We start from the raw sequence: 12,494 nt of genomic DNA, 5'->3' as shown, positions 1-12,494 counted from the left end.
GGCTGCTGTCTTACAGCATGCCCATCCAGAAGCGGCATCCCTTAACTCTCGCAAGGGTGTCGTGTGTGTTGACAGAGGCTTTGCGAGTGCATGCTACACTCTAGCCAGGTGTTTGCCAGGTATGTTTACATGTTTTCCTCCACTCCCTCTCTTTTGCATAATTTATTCCCACTTTTGCAATAAGACATCCCTATTTGCATAATTCATGTTACAGTTGCCTAATCCAGCCTTGTGTTTTCTGACGGTGCTGATTGATTTGGGTAACTTGGTGCAATTTGCATACTTTACCTGTGGACTTCGCTTAAGTACCTGCTCACATCTGTGGACACTCACTCTGTGTTCACCAGATACGCAGTCACGGTTTGCCTAATTCATTCACTATTTATAATTGATTTCTGATGTTAGGATAATTTATGCCACTTCACTGTAATTCGTAGTCACATCCAATCCAACATAGGTGTGAACTCAGCCCCCTGCAGAGACCACTTTGCATAATTTATTCCAAGAGTGAGACAAAATTTAGACCCACAGCTGCATGATTCACACCCCCCCCTCACATAATCATTTGCCTCTCTCTTTTATCCAGTGTCTTAGCCCGCACACGGCTTAGTCTCCCTTTAAAACATTTGCCTAATTTATTTCCCATGATCCCATGCATTTGCATAATTTATTCACGGGCCTGGCCTAACACGTTCATACACACCGCATCCTTCACACATGCATGTAATCTGCTCATGCGTATCTGTCGAGCCTGTCAGTGATAGTTCTTTCCAGGAAGAAAGTTAGAGGTATCAGGATTTCTTTGCAGATGATGCGAAGGCAGAACTGCAGGCTTGGAAACCACAGTGAGGAAAGGGGGAGATGGTGGCACCAGAAGACAGGGATGAGAGAGGGAAAGAGACAGTTTCTACGATTGACTCACGATTGTAATGCTGAGTTTCCCAGCTGCCTCGGTGAAAAGTACAGAACGATGCTTCACATGGTCCTCAGGCACGATTCAAAAGGATGCTTTCCTACCTGGGTTTTCAAAGTGGTCCCAGGATTTACACCAAAACTGTGAACAGAATTTTAAATACCATGGGCGGGAAGTACGCAAGGGATGGAACAGGAGAGAGGGTGATTCCCCCTAAGAAGGAGCGGGCGGAGCTGTAGGGGAGACGGTGGGAAGTGCCGCCGCTCTAGTGGAGATGTGGCTGCGAAGGATCCCTCTAGGAGTCACATGGGACTTATGAGACCTGTTCTAGAAATAACCGAAAGAACCAGCATGAGATAAAGATGATGCTGGTTCCTTCTAGACGCATTCAGCCGGGGCTCTGGGTTTTCTTCCGAAGTGCTGTGTGACCTCAGGCAAAACCCGTACGTTCTGGGCTTCAGTTTACACATGGGAACCATGGAAGGGGTTGGACCAAGACCATTGATTCCTGACCCTTCATAGCCAATCCTCTTTTTTTTTTTTTTTGTATTTTTAGGGCAGTGCTTTAGAAGTTCCCAGGCCAGGGGTCTAATTGGATCTGTAGCCACCGGCCTACACCATAGCCACAGCAACGCCAGATCCAAGCCACGTCTGCAACCTACACCACAGCTTATGGCAACACTGGATCCTTAACCCACTGAGCAAGGCCAGGAATCCAACCTGTGTCCTACTGAATACGAGTTGGATTCATGACCATTGAGTCACAACAGGAACTCCCCAGTCCTTCCTTTTTATAACACATTCTGTTTTATTCCCTTTACTTTGCTGGTAGGAAATTTTTAGCTAAGAGGAGGGAGGTCTTGAAGCCTCGGAGTTTGGCGAGTGGACTCTGGAACCGGAGGCTGGAGTTCAGAGCCCATCTCCATTGTTTCTGAGCTGCGTCACCTTGGGCGGTTCCTTACCTGCTGCGTGCCTCAGTTTCCCCACCTGTAATCAGGGGGTCATGCTAGGACTGCCTTTAGAGGGCTGTATAAGGATTAACAGAATTGAGACACGGGGAGGGGCTTAGAACAGCCAGCCTGGGACAGAGGAAATGGGACTTCCTCTTCTGATTAACAAACTTGCCAAACTGTTGGCTCCCCCCCAGAGTCAGTACAAGGCTTGGACTCCAGTATAAAGGGAAGTGTAATCCACCAGACAGTCTGCATTTCCACTGTAAATGCTTTGGCTCCGATACCTTCAAAGTCATGACCTTCAAGGAGCCACACGCTGGCACCTACTTACAGATAATGAAATATTCCACACACAGAGTCCAGCAGAGGAGCAGGTGCCACGAGATTAAAATTGAGCATATTCAGCGTACATTAAACCACACAGGAAAATACTTCACATGTAGATAAAAAAGAGTGGAGTCTAGGTGTTCCCATCGTGGCGCATCAGAAACAAATCCGGCTGGTATCTATCCCTGAGGATGTGGGTTCTATTCCTGGCCTTGCTCAGCAGGTTAACGGTCCAGCGTTGCCATGAGTTGTGGTATAGGTCACAGATGAGGCTCAGATCCCTGGTTGCTATGGCTGTGGCTGTGGCCAGCAGCTGCAGCTCCGATTCAGCCCCTAGCCTGGGAACTTCCATATGCTGCAGGTGTGGAACTAAAAAGAAAAAAAAAAAAAAAAAAAAGAGTGCTGTCTATGCTCCAATTATATAGCAGGGTATTTGCTGATGAGAACCTCCAGTGGGAGGAGTTGGTATTGTGGCTCAACGGTAACAAATGCATCTAGTATCCATGAGGACGCAGGTTCGATCCCTGGCTTTGCTCAGTAGGCTAAGGATCCAGTGTTGCCATGAGCTATAGTGTAGGTTGCAGACACCACTTGGATCCTGCGTTGCTGTAGCTGTGGTGTAGGCTGCCCGCTGCACCTCTGATTCCACCCCTAGCCTGGGAACTTCTATATGCTGCGGGTGCAGCCCTAAAAAGAAAAAAAAAAAAAAAAAAAAAAAAAAAGAATCTCCAGTGGGAGATTGTGTAGTCCAGCAGGACGTGAGACAATCTTTATTTTTTTTCTTGCATTTGTAGGGCCACACCTGTGGCATATGGAAGTTCCCAGGCTAGGGGCTGAATCAGAGCTGCAGCTGCCAGCCTACACCACAGCCATACATGGGGTGAGAGCCTCATCTGCAACCTACACAGCAGCTCATGGCAATGCCAGACCCTTAACCCACTGAGCAAGGCCAGGGATCAAACCCGTATTCTCATGGATACTAGTTGGGTTCCTAACCTGATGAGCCACAATGAGAACTCCAGGGGACAATCTTATATTGTGTGGGACTTTCCCATGAGTCGCTCGAGGTCACCGGGCTGGAATGGTATCCCCTTCTCCCATTTTGGTGGCAGCCCATAAACACCCATAGATCTGTGATACCCTCCTGTTGGGGATTTTCTGTCCACTGAGACCTGGAGGTGTTCACTGCCCTCCCAGGGTGGGCAGGTCCATGAGCCCACTTTCAGGGGGCGCCCCAGGAGGAAGAGGTGACGCCTAGAAGCATCTTGTGTTTACCTGTAGGGCTGCAAGCAGAGCTCAGGTGTTTGAGATCTGCCTTCTGATGAAGACAGAATCCCCTGCAACGTATACAGTGACCGGTTCCCTGAACGCGGGGCAAGAGTTCATTTTACAGCTTGCGTGGAAAATTCAGCCTCTTTTTCACAAGCCTGCCTGTGGCTTTGGTGGCTTTCCTATTTCCACGCCTTGCCTTTTCTCTGAACCATCAGTCAACACAGCGACAAGGGGCTGTGCCAGTTGGAGCTTAAAGATATTTTCCCTAGCAGGCTCTTTTTAAAGATACCCCTGGGGCCCCCTGATTGTAAATACTCTTTCATCTTTTCTTCCTTATCTTCAAGGAGGAAGGTAACATAGGCGTCTTGACATGAATATTTCAAGGGGAACTGTCAAGTGTGGTGGAGGTTTCCTGTATGCGCCTGGGGCCTGTGCCAAAGCACAGGCAGACTGAGTACCAGGCCCCGGTGAGCCCAAGAGAATAGTCTAGTAATCCTAATAAAGGTACTAATAGGAAGGGCAATGTTAATTTCACATGTTGCCTGTTAATTTCACATGTTGCCTGTTAATTTCACGTTGCCTGTTAATTTCACATGTTGCCTATTTTCCAGCTGTCAGTAACCAACAAGGCTACCTGCAAGTGGTTCCCAAGCTCATTCAGTCTTGGGGGTGTCCCCCTTTGACAGACAAGAGACCTGGCCAGGCATTCCTCTTCTAGAACCAGGATCTAAACTCAGCCTCGCCTTTTCTCTCTGGGGAGGTAGCATGTACACGTGGGAACTCGTCTTATGAGGCTGTAAGACAGCGAGCCAAACTCATGCCACTTTTTAGAGTCAGGATCCTGTCCCTAAGGGCCAAACAATTCCTAAGGATGGAGAACCTGGCAAGGGCTATAGTCCCTGGGGCAGGGGAGGCGGGATTGGGGAGTTTGGGGAGGTGAGCCGAGAGCAGACCCTGGACGATGGGAGAGGTTTGGGGAAATGGATGCACCCCTGTGAGGAGGGGCGGAGGGGACATGGGGCAGAGGGGACATGGGGGCAGGGGGAAATAAATGATGGAGCCAGAGGCAAGAAGAGACACCAGCTCTGCCCCTGGACAGGGTGGGAGGGCAGGGTGAGGGGCGTGTCTCTGACTTGGTGGTGGCTGAGGAGGTCAGGGGAGGAAGCTGGGTTCCTGGCACTTGGGCAGCTGGGTGTGGTTCTCAGCGTGACAAAAAGGTGGATGGATGATGGGTGAATGCCCAGGCCTGGAGGGAGAGAGGAGGGAGGCAGGAGGGGGGTGGGGCCTGCAAAGAATCTCCTAAGGGATAGAGATGGGTACCTACAAAAGATATAAAAGACAAGGAGACAAAGCCACAGGGGAAACAAGAAAGGAAGAGTCAGAGAAAGAAAGATAAAACACCAGCTGACATAGAGAATGAGACAGAGGCAGCAGAGAAAGGAGACAACGGCCTAGACAGACAGAAAGATGGGGAGAGACAGGGAGGAGCAGACTGAGCCTGAGAGGGACAGAAAGAGATGGGGCGGGGGGATAAGGGACGAGGGGAGAGACAGAGACAGAAAGCCCGATGGGGAGAGATGCTGGAGAGGGCCGCGGGGAGCGCCGGGTGGTGGCAGGGGCCCGGCGCCGGGAGCCGGTGGGCGAGCGCGCCCCCTCCCGGCGCGGCGGCCCTGACCCGCGCGGCCGCCCGCAGGTGTGGGAGGCGCTGCTGACCCTCGTCTTCTTCCCGGTGTGCGTGGTGTTCGCCTGGATGGCCGACAAGCGGCTCCTCTTCTACAAGTACGTGTACAAGCGCTACCGCACCGACCCGCGCAGCGGCATCATCATCGGCGCCGAGGGCGACCCCCCCAAGAGCATTGAGCTGGACGGCACGTTCGTGGGCGCCGAGGTGCCCGGCGAGGTGGGAGGCCTGGGCCCGGGCCCCGCCGAGGCCCGGGAGCTGGACGCCAGCCGTCGCGAAGTCATCCAGATCCTCAAGGACCTCAAACAGAAGCACCCGGACAAGGACCTGGAGCAGCTGGTGGGCATCGCCAACTACTATGCGTTGCTGCACCAGCAGAAGAGCCGCGCGTTCTACCGCATCCAGGCCACGCGGCTGATGACCGGCGCGGGCAACGTGCTGCGGCGACACGCCGTGGACGCCTCGCGCAGGGCCTCCCCGGCCGAGGGCCCGGGCGAGGACGAGGACGACGGCGCCAGCCGCATTTTCTTTGAGCCCTGCCTCTACCACTGCCTGGAGAACTGTGGCTCCGTGCTGCTGTCGGTCACCTGCCAGGGCGGCGAGGGCAACAGCACCTTCTACGTGGACTACCGCACCGAGGACGGCTCTGCCAAGGCCGGCTCCGACTACGAGTACAGGTGGGTCCCCGTGGGGCTCCCCAACCAGCCTTGGGTGGGTGAGCAGCAAGGGCTGGCTGTTCTCTGGTCATAGGTTCTGCCACTGAGCAGCCTCCAGGCTCGGAGATGTCCTGGTGACCTCGGGTGCCCGCCCGTACATGGCTATGGGCAGGTGTGCAGTAGTGGAGCAGTCATTCAGAGGGCCACACCTGTGGCAAGTTCCAGGGATGGAACCCACCCACGGCAGTCACCAGAGCTGTAGAAGGTGGGATCTTTAATGGCTAGGCCAGCAGGAAACTCCATTCATCAACTTTCCAGCCTCTATTTTGTACCAGACACTGTTCTGGGCTTTTGGCCCTCACTGCTGGAGTTCCTATAGGCAGCTGGGGAGTTCCCATAGTGGCACAGTAGAAACAAATCCTACTAGTATCCATGAGGATGTGGGTTCGATCCCTGGCCTCGCTCACCTGGTAGAACAGGTCCCACACAGACACCGTCATTAAAGTAACAGTGTTTATCATATACCTACTGTATGCCAGCGGTGAAAGGGGGAAACACAGCTAAGTCCCTACCCTCAGGCTGCAATGAGACTATAAATTATTAAACATAAAAACTAAACATAGGAGTTCCTCTCATGGCTCAGGGATTAACCAACCCGACTGGCATCCATGAGGACCCAGGTTCAGTTCCTGGCCTCACTCAATGGGTTAAGGGTCCGCCGTTGCTCTGAGCTGTGGTGTACGTCAGACAGGGCTCAGATCTGGTGTTGCTGTGGCTGTGGTGTAGGCTGGCAGCCGTAGCTCTGATTCAACCCCTAGCCTGGGAACCTCCATATGCCACATGTGTGTCCCCCCCCCCCCCGCTGCAAAAAAAAGGAATATAGTTGATTTACATGTTGTGTTAGTTTCAGGTGTACAGCAAAGTGACTCATATATATATATATATACACACATACATACATACATATATACATATATACCAATTTTTTATTTTTCATTTTTTATTAAAAGTATAATTGATTTGCAGTGCTGCACCAATTTCTGCTGTCCAGACGAGTGACCCAGTTATACACACATATGCACTCCCTTTCTTATATTCTCCTCCATTGTGGTCTATCCCAAGAAACTGGATATAGTTCCCTGTGCTGTACAGTAGGACTTCATTTTTTTTTTTTTTTTGTCTTTTTGCCTTTTTCTAGGGCCACTCCCACGGCATATGGAGGTTCCCAGGCTAGGGAGCTGCAGCCACCAGCCTCCGCCAGAGCCACAGCAACTCGGGATCCGAGGCATGTCTGCGACCTACACCACAGCTCATGGCAACGCCAGATCCTTAACCCACTGAGCGCGGCCAGGGATCAAACCCGTGACCTCATGGTTCCCAGTCGGATTTGTTAACCACTGCACCACGACAGGAACTCCCTATCCATTCTTTTTTAGATTCTTTTCCATTATAGGCTATTATAAGACCTTGAGTAGAGTGCCCTGTGCTATACAGTAAATCTTTGTTGTTTATTTTGTATGTAGTAGTGCATATATGTTAATTCCAAGCTCCTAATTTATTTCTCTCCCCTGGCAACCATAGTTTCTCTGTGTTTTTTTTTCTTTCTTTCTTTTTTTGGCCTCACTGCAGCATATGGAGCTCCTGAGTCAGGAATCAGGTCTGTAGTTGTGACCTAAGCCGTAGCTGCAGCAGTGTTGGATCCTTAATCCACTGTGCTGGGCTGGGGATCAAACCTGCATCCCAGAGCTCCCAAGATGCTGCCGATCGATCCCACTGTGCCACAGCAGGACCTCCCATGAGTTTCTTTCCTGTGTCTGTCTCTTCATCACCCTTTGAGCAGACTTCTGATCTTGCTCAGCAATCTCTCCTGTGCCTGCTAGGGCCAGATGCTTTTTAAAGGGGCTCAACAGAAAACAGTAAACAAGGAGTTCCCGCCGTGGTGCAGCAGAAACGAATCTGACTAGCAACCATGAGGTTGCGGGTTCGATCCCTGGCCTCACTCAGTAGGTTAAGGATCCGGCGTTGCCGTGAGCTGTGGTGTAGGTCGAAGACCCGGCTCGGATCCTGCGTTGCTGTGGCTGTGATGTAGGCCGGCGGCTACAGCTCCCATTCGACCCCTAGGCTGGGAACCTCCATATGCCGTGGAAGTGGCCCTAAAAAGACAAAAAACAAACAGACACCAAAAAACCCCAAACAGTAAACAAGATGACTTCTGTGTCCTCATGCGTCCACAAAATTCTGTATGTATTTGTGGTTCTTCAGCCCACACCACACTCTTTCAAAGATTAAGATTTACAGTATGTTTTGTTCACTGACCTGCAAATCTCCATGGTCTCCTATAATAATAACACTTAGCATATGTTCTCCCTGTGCCAGAAATGGATCTGGGTGGGCAGTGGAGACCAGCAGTGAATAAAAGACATAAAGTCCTTGAGAGTTTCCAATGTGGCTCAGTGATAACGAACCCAACTGGTATCCTTGAGGACATGGGTTCCATCCCTGGCCTCGCTCCGTGGGTTGAGGATCTGGTGTTGCTGTGAACTGTGGTGTAGGTCGAATACACGGCTCGGATCCTGTGTTGCTGTGGCTGTGGGGTAGGCCGGCAGCTGCAGCTCCCATTCAGCCCCTAGCCTGGGAACCTCCACATGCCAAGGGTGTGGCCCTAGAAAGAAAAAAAAGAGAGAGAATACATGCAATACATGAAAATGTCAGGGAGCAGTAAGAGCGGTAAAGAAAAATGAAGCAGAGTACGAGAGGGCGCATGTGGAAGGCTGAGCTTTCCGCAGGTCCCGCCGGCTCAGTTGAGGCTGAACTGCTCACAGATGTCCGGCTCTGCCGTCACCAGCAGCTGGTCCTCATCTGCACACTCTTGTCTTTCCGGGGCTGAGGTCCTCGTTTCACAGACCCTCGGTTCTGCCGCTGTGCCTCTGCAGAGACCGCAGGTAGCTCGGGCTCCCCTCTCCCCCATCCTGTCTACATGGCTTCCCACTGCTTTGGACTTTGGTAGGTCTTTCCTTCCCCTTCTGTCAGTCCGGGATCCTTCCGTCTGCTGCCCTCTTCGGCGTTCCACTCAACCCACACTTCTGGTCTGCACCGCCCCCACCAAAGCCTGGAGCCTCTGCAGAAGTGAGTACAGGCATCACCTGCTGGGATCGGAGGCTGCCTTCTCCCCTGTAAATGACCTCAGGAAGGAGATGTTTGAAGTGAAGGAGTAAATGCTACTCAATGGTGGAACCTAAGAGCTGGGAAGAGTTGACACCTTCCTACCCGCCCCCGCTCTCCCAACACAAATGATATTCACAGGCCTGGCATCGCTTATCAAGGACTGGGAGGGAGGCCATGTAGGTCCCAGTCCGAGCTGAGCCCTGGCTCCTGTTCCTTCAGCGAGTCCATGCCTCAATCTGGGCAGGCTGGGCTGTCATGTATAGTTGTTGAGGTTGTGCACTGCATAAGAGCCACTTGTCCAAGAAATCTCTATACATGTAGTGGGCATTGTAGATTTCTGTGTTTAATATAACAGTTTCCAGATTCATGGAAATAGTGTCTTGAAGAAGGAAAGCCTTTTTCTAATTTGCCCACAGGTATCACGTGGGCTAGGGTGATCGGGTAGTCTCAGTTTCTGCAAATTAATAATCCTCGCTGAGAACCCCAAACTGCACAGCTCTTCCAAGGTTCTGAGATTTAAGCCCCTGTAGTTCCAACACACTAAGGGTCTAAAGTTCTAAGATTCCAGAATTCCCACACTTTGGTATTCTAGTCTGTAACCCAATCAGTCTTTGATTTGATGGTTCTAAGATTTTCATCTTCTCAGGTTTTGTGCATCCAGTGTTGGAGTGTGAGTCTTGCGAACCTAGCCGTCTATGATTCTGATACCTGGTTTCTAAATCCCCATGTTCTTTTTCTTCTCAACTTTTTATTTTGAAAAAATGTTACACCTACAGAAGGGCTGCTAATATAATCTGGCAAACTCTCATATAAACCTCACCCAGAAGTTCCCGTTGTGGTGCAGCAGAAATGAATCTGACTAGTATCCATGAGGATGTGGGTTCGATCCCTGGCCTGGCTCAGTGGGCGAAGGATCTGGTGTTGTCATGAGCTGTGGTGTAGGTCGCAGACATGGCTCTAATCCCTAGTTGCTGTGAGTGTGGTGTAGGCCGGCAGCTGTAGCTCTGATTCGACCCCTAGCCTGGGAACCTCCATATGTCACAGGTGCGGCCCTGAAAAAGGCAAAAAAAAAAAAAAAAAAAAAAAAATTTCGCCCAGATTCACTAATTCTTCCTATTTTGTCCTGTGTGCATTCACTCTCTCTCTGTAATATATAATAATATTAATAACCACGGAGGTCTACGAGAGTGAGTTGCAGGCAGCCTGACCATCAACATACATAAGCGTGTGTCTGCTAAGAATAGCGACCTTCCCCTCACGTCATCACAGTACGATCATTTCACTCTGGTCATTCGATACTGAATCCATATTAGAAGCCAGTCTACAGTCCATGCAGTCCATGTTTGCATTTCCCCGGTTGTCCCAGTAACACCCTTTAACCCCCTTTATGGCTGTGTTTTCACTCCCCGCCTCTCTTCCCATCCGATCCAGAACCACCTGGCGCATTTGGTTGCCATGTCTCTTTGATCTCTGGCATCTGGATCCATTCCTCAGCCTTTTCATGGCTTTCGTGACCCCAACACTTTTTTTTTTTTTTTGGTCTTTTTGATTTCTAGGGCCGCTCCTGTGGCACATTGAGGTTCCCAGGCTAGGGGTACGCCAGAACCACAGCAACGAAGGATCCGAGCTGCGTCTGCAACCTACACCACAGCTCACGGCAACGCCAGCTCCTTAACCCGCTGAGCAAGGCCAGGGGTCAAACCCGCAACCTCATGGTTCCTAGTCGGATTCGTTAACCACTGAGCCATGATGGGAACTCCGTGACCCCAACACTTTTGAAGATGACAGGCCATAGACCAGAGCAACCCTCAACCCGGGTTTGTCTACTATTTCCTCAGGATTCGATACAGGTGATGTCCGTGGCAGGAATCCGTGGGGGCGAAGCTGTGTCCTGGGTCCCTCGTAGCGGGAGGCACGTGGCACCCATGTGTTCCATTCCTGGTGACATTCCGGTTACCCGCTGCATAAAGATGGGGCTAAAATCCCAACAGTCTCCTCTCCCTTAAGGTTTCATTCCTAACATCTCATTGCTTTAGGATTTACCACTAAGCTAGTGCAAATATCACAAGCTAACTTTGGTTGTTTCCCCTAAAATAGTGTTTTCCTTGTATTAACTCCATCCTGGAACATGGCCAGGAGTAGACACTGTTATTAGCGCCGCTTCACAGATAAGGGAACCAAGGCATAGAGTCTGCAGAATCCCAACCGCCCAAGCTGACTCGGCTGGCACTGGCTGCGAACCAGCTTGGAGCAGGTGGGCCCACCCAGCTGGGCGCCTTGGCCACCATGGGCAGTGCCTCCTGAGCTGACGGCCGCCCTTCTTCCCTCCACTCCTCGGCGTTGTCATCCGCTTCTGCCCCTCCCACAGAGGGATGGGGGTAAATTATAGATTTGTGATGTTCGTTAACATCCCAGAACCATTTGGGGGGGGTGTCTTTTTGTCCTTTAAGGCCGCACCTGCGGCATATGGAGGTTCCCAGGCTATGGGTTGAATTGGGGCTGTAGCCGCCGGCCTACACCACAGCCACAGCAACTGGGGATCCCAGCCACGTCTGCCACCTACACCGCAGCTCACGGCAGCACTGGCTCCTTAACCCACTGAGTGAGGCCAGGGATCAAACCTGCATCCTCATGGATACTAGTCAGGTTTGCTAACCGCTGAGCCACGACGGGAACTCCTCCAGAACCATTTTTAAGTCTGTAGCCCTGTCAGGAAGAGCCCAGTCATCCTGTCCCTTCAGAATTTCACCCAGACATGTCACTGTCTCATCCCCCTCCCCCCATGATATAGTGCACTTGGTGTGTGCTTTAGAGACTTACACAAATGACACTTTTTTTTTTTTTCCTAAGCCAGTTCACCTCGGAGGCCTCCCACGGCTCCCATCTCACTTGGAATAAAGGCAAAGTCCTCACTGTGGCCCACTGAGGCCCCATGATCCCTGTCCCATCGGTGACCCCATCTCCCACCCTCTCCCCCTTGCTCCCTTGGATGCAGCCATGCTGGCCTCCCACCTGTTCCTCAAACCCTCTGGGGCCAGCTTCTGCCTCAGGACTTTTGCATTGGTTGTTCTCTTTATCGGGAACACTCTTCCCCAGATAGCTTCCACGTGGCTCCCTCCCTCAGGCCTTTGCTCAGATGTCACCTCTTCCAAATACTTTCCTTGACCGCTCTGACACAGCTGCTTCGCCTCACTCTCTACCCTTCATTTTTCTCCATAGCATCATCACCACCTAATGTAATAAATGTTTCATTATCCCTCTCCTGCTCTGGAACAGAAGCTCCACCAGGGCAGGGGTTTTTCTCTGATCAGGTTTTGCTGCTGTTTCTCCAACACTAACAAGAGTGCCTGGCACACGGCAGATGCTCAATAAATATTTGTGGAATGAAGGAGCTATGATTAAGTCACTAGATGCGTAATTGTCACTGTCATATGGCTCTCCCATGGGGTTGTGACCCCCCTGAGGACAGGGTTTGTTCACTGCTATGTTCCCAGCACTGCCCAGCCCAGGGTACAGAGCAGGTGCTC

At 51.3% G+C, this 12,494-nt stretch overlaps 1 protein-coding gene across 3 annotated transcripts in view; it reads left to right on the top strand.

The window, feature by feature from the left end:
* Nucleotides 1-12,494, top strand: part of SLC8A2 (solute carrier family 8 member A2) — a 35,001-nt gene that overhangs the window by 5,848 nt on the left and 16,659 nt on the right. For all 3 annotated transcript variants that reach the window (XM_084961277.1, XM_084961275.1, XM_084961276.1), the window contains one exon: nt 5,159-5,823. In XM_084961277.1, coding sequence (XP_084817403.1) covers nt 5,159-5,823 — 665 coding nt within the window. The remainder of the gene's footprint in view (nt 1-5,158; nt 5,824-12,494) is intronic.

This window comes from Sus scrofa, chromosome 6 (genome assembly GCF_054392235.1).
Source record: "Sus scrofa isolate SSC_HxYL_T2T_F1_AM1 chromosome 6, Sscrofa_HxYL_maternal_Yorkshire_Landrace_v2.0, whole genome shotgun sequence".
Classification (NCBI taxonomy): domain Eukaryota; kingdom Metazoa; phylum Chordata; class Mammalia; order Artiodactyla; family Suidae; genus Sus; species Sus scrofa.
The sequence above is the reverse complement of the archived record's forward strand: the minus strand, read 5'-3'. Positions and strand labels throughout refer to the sequence as shown.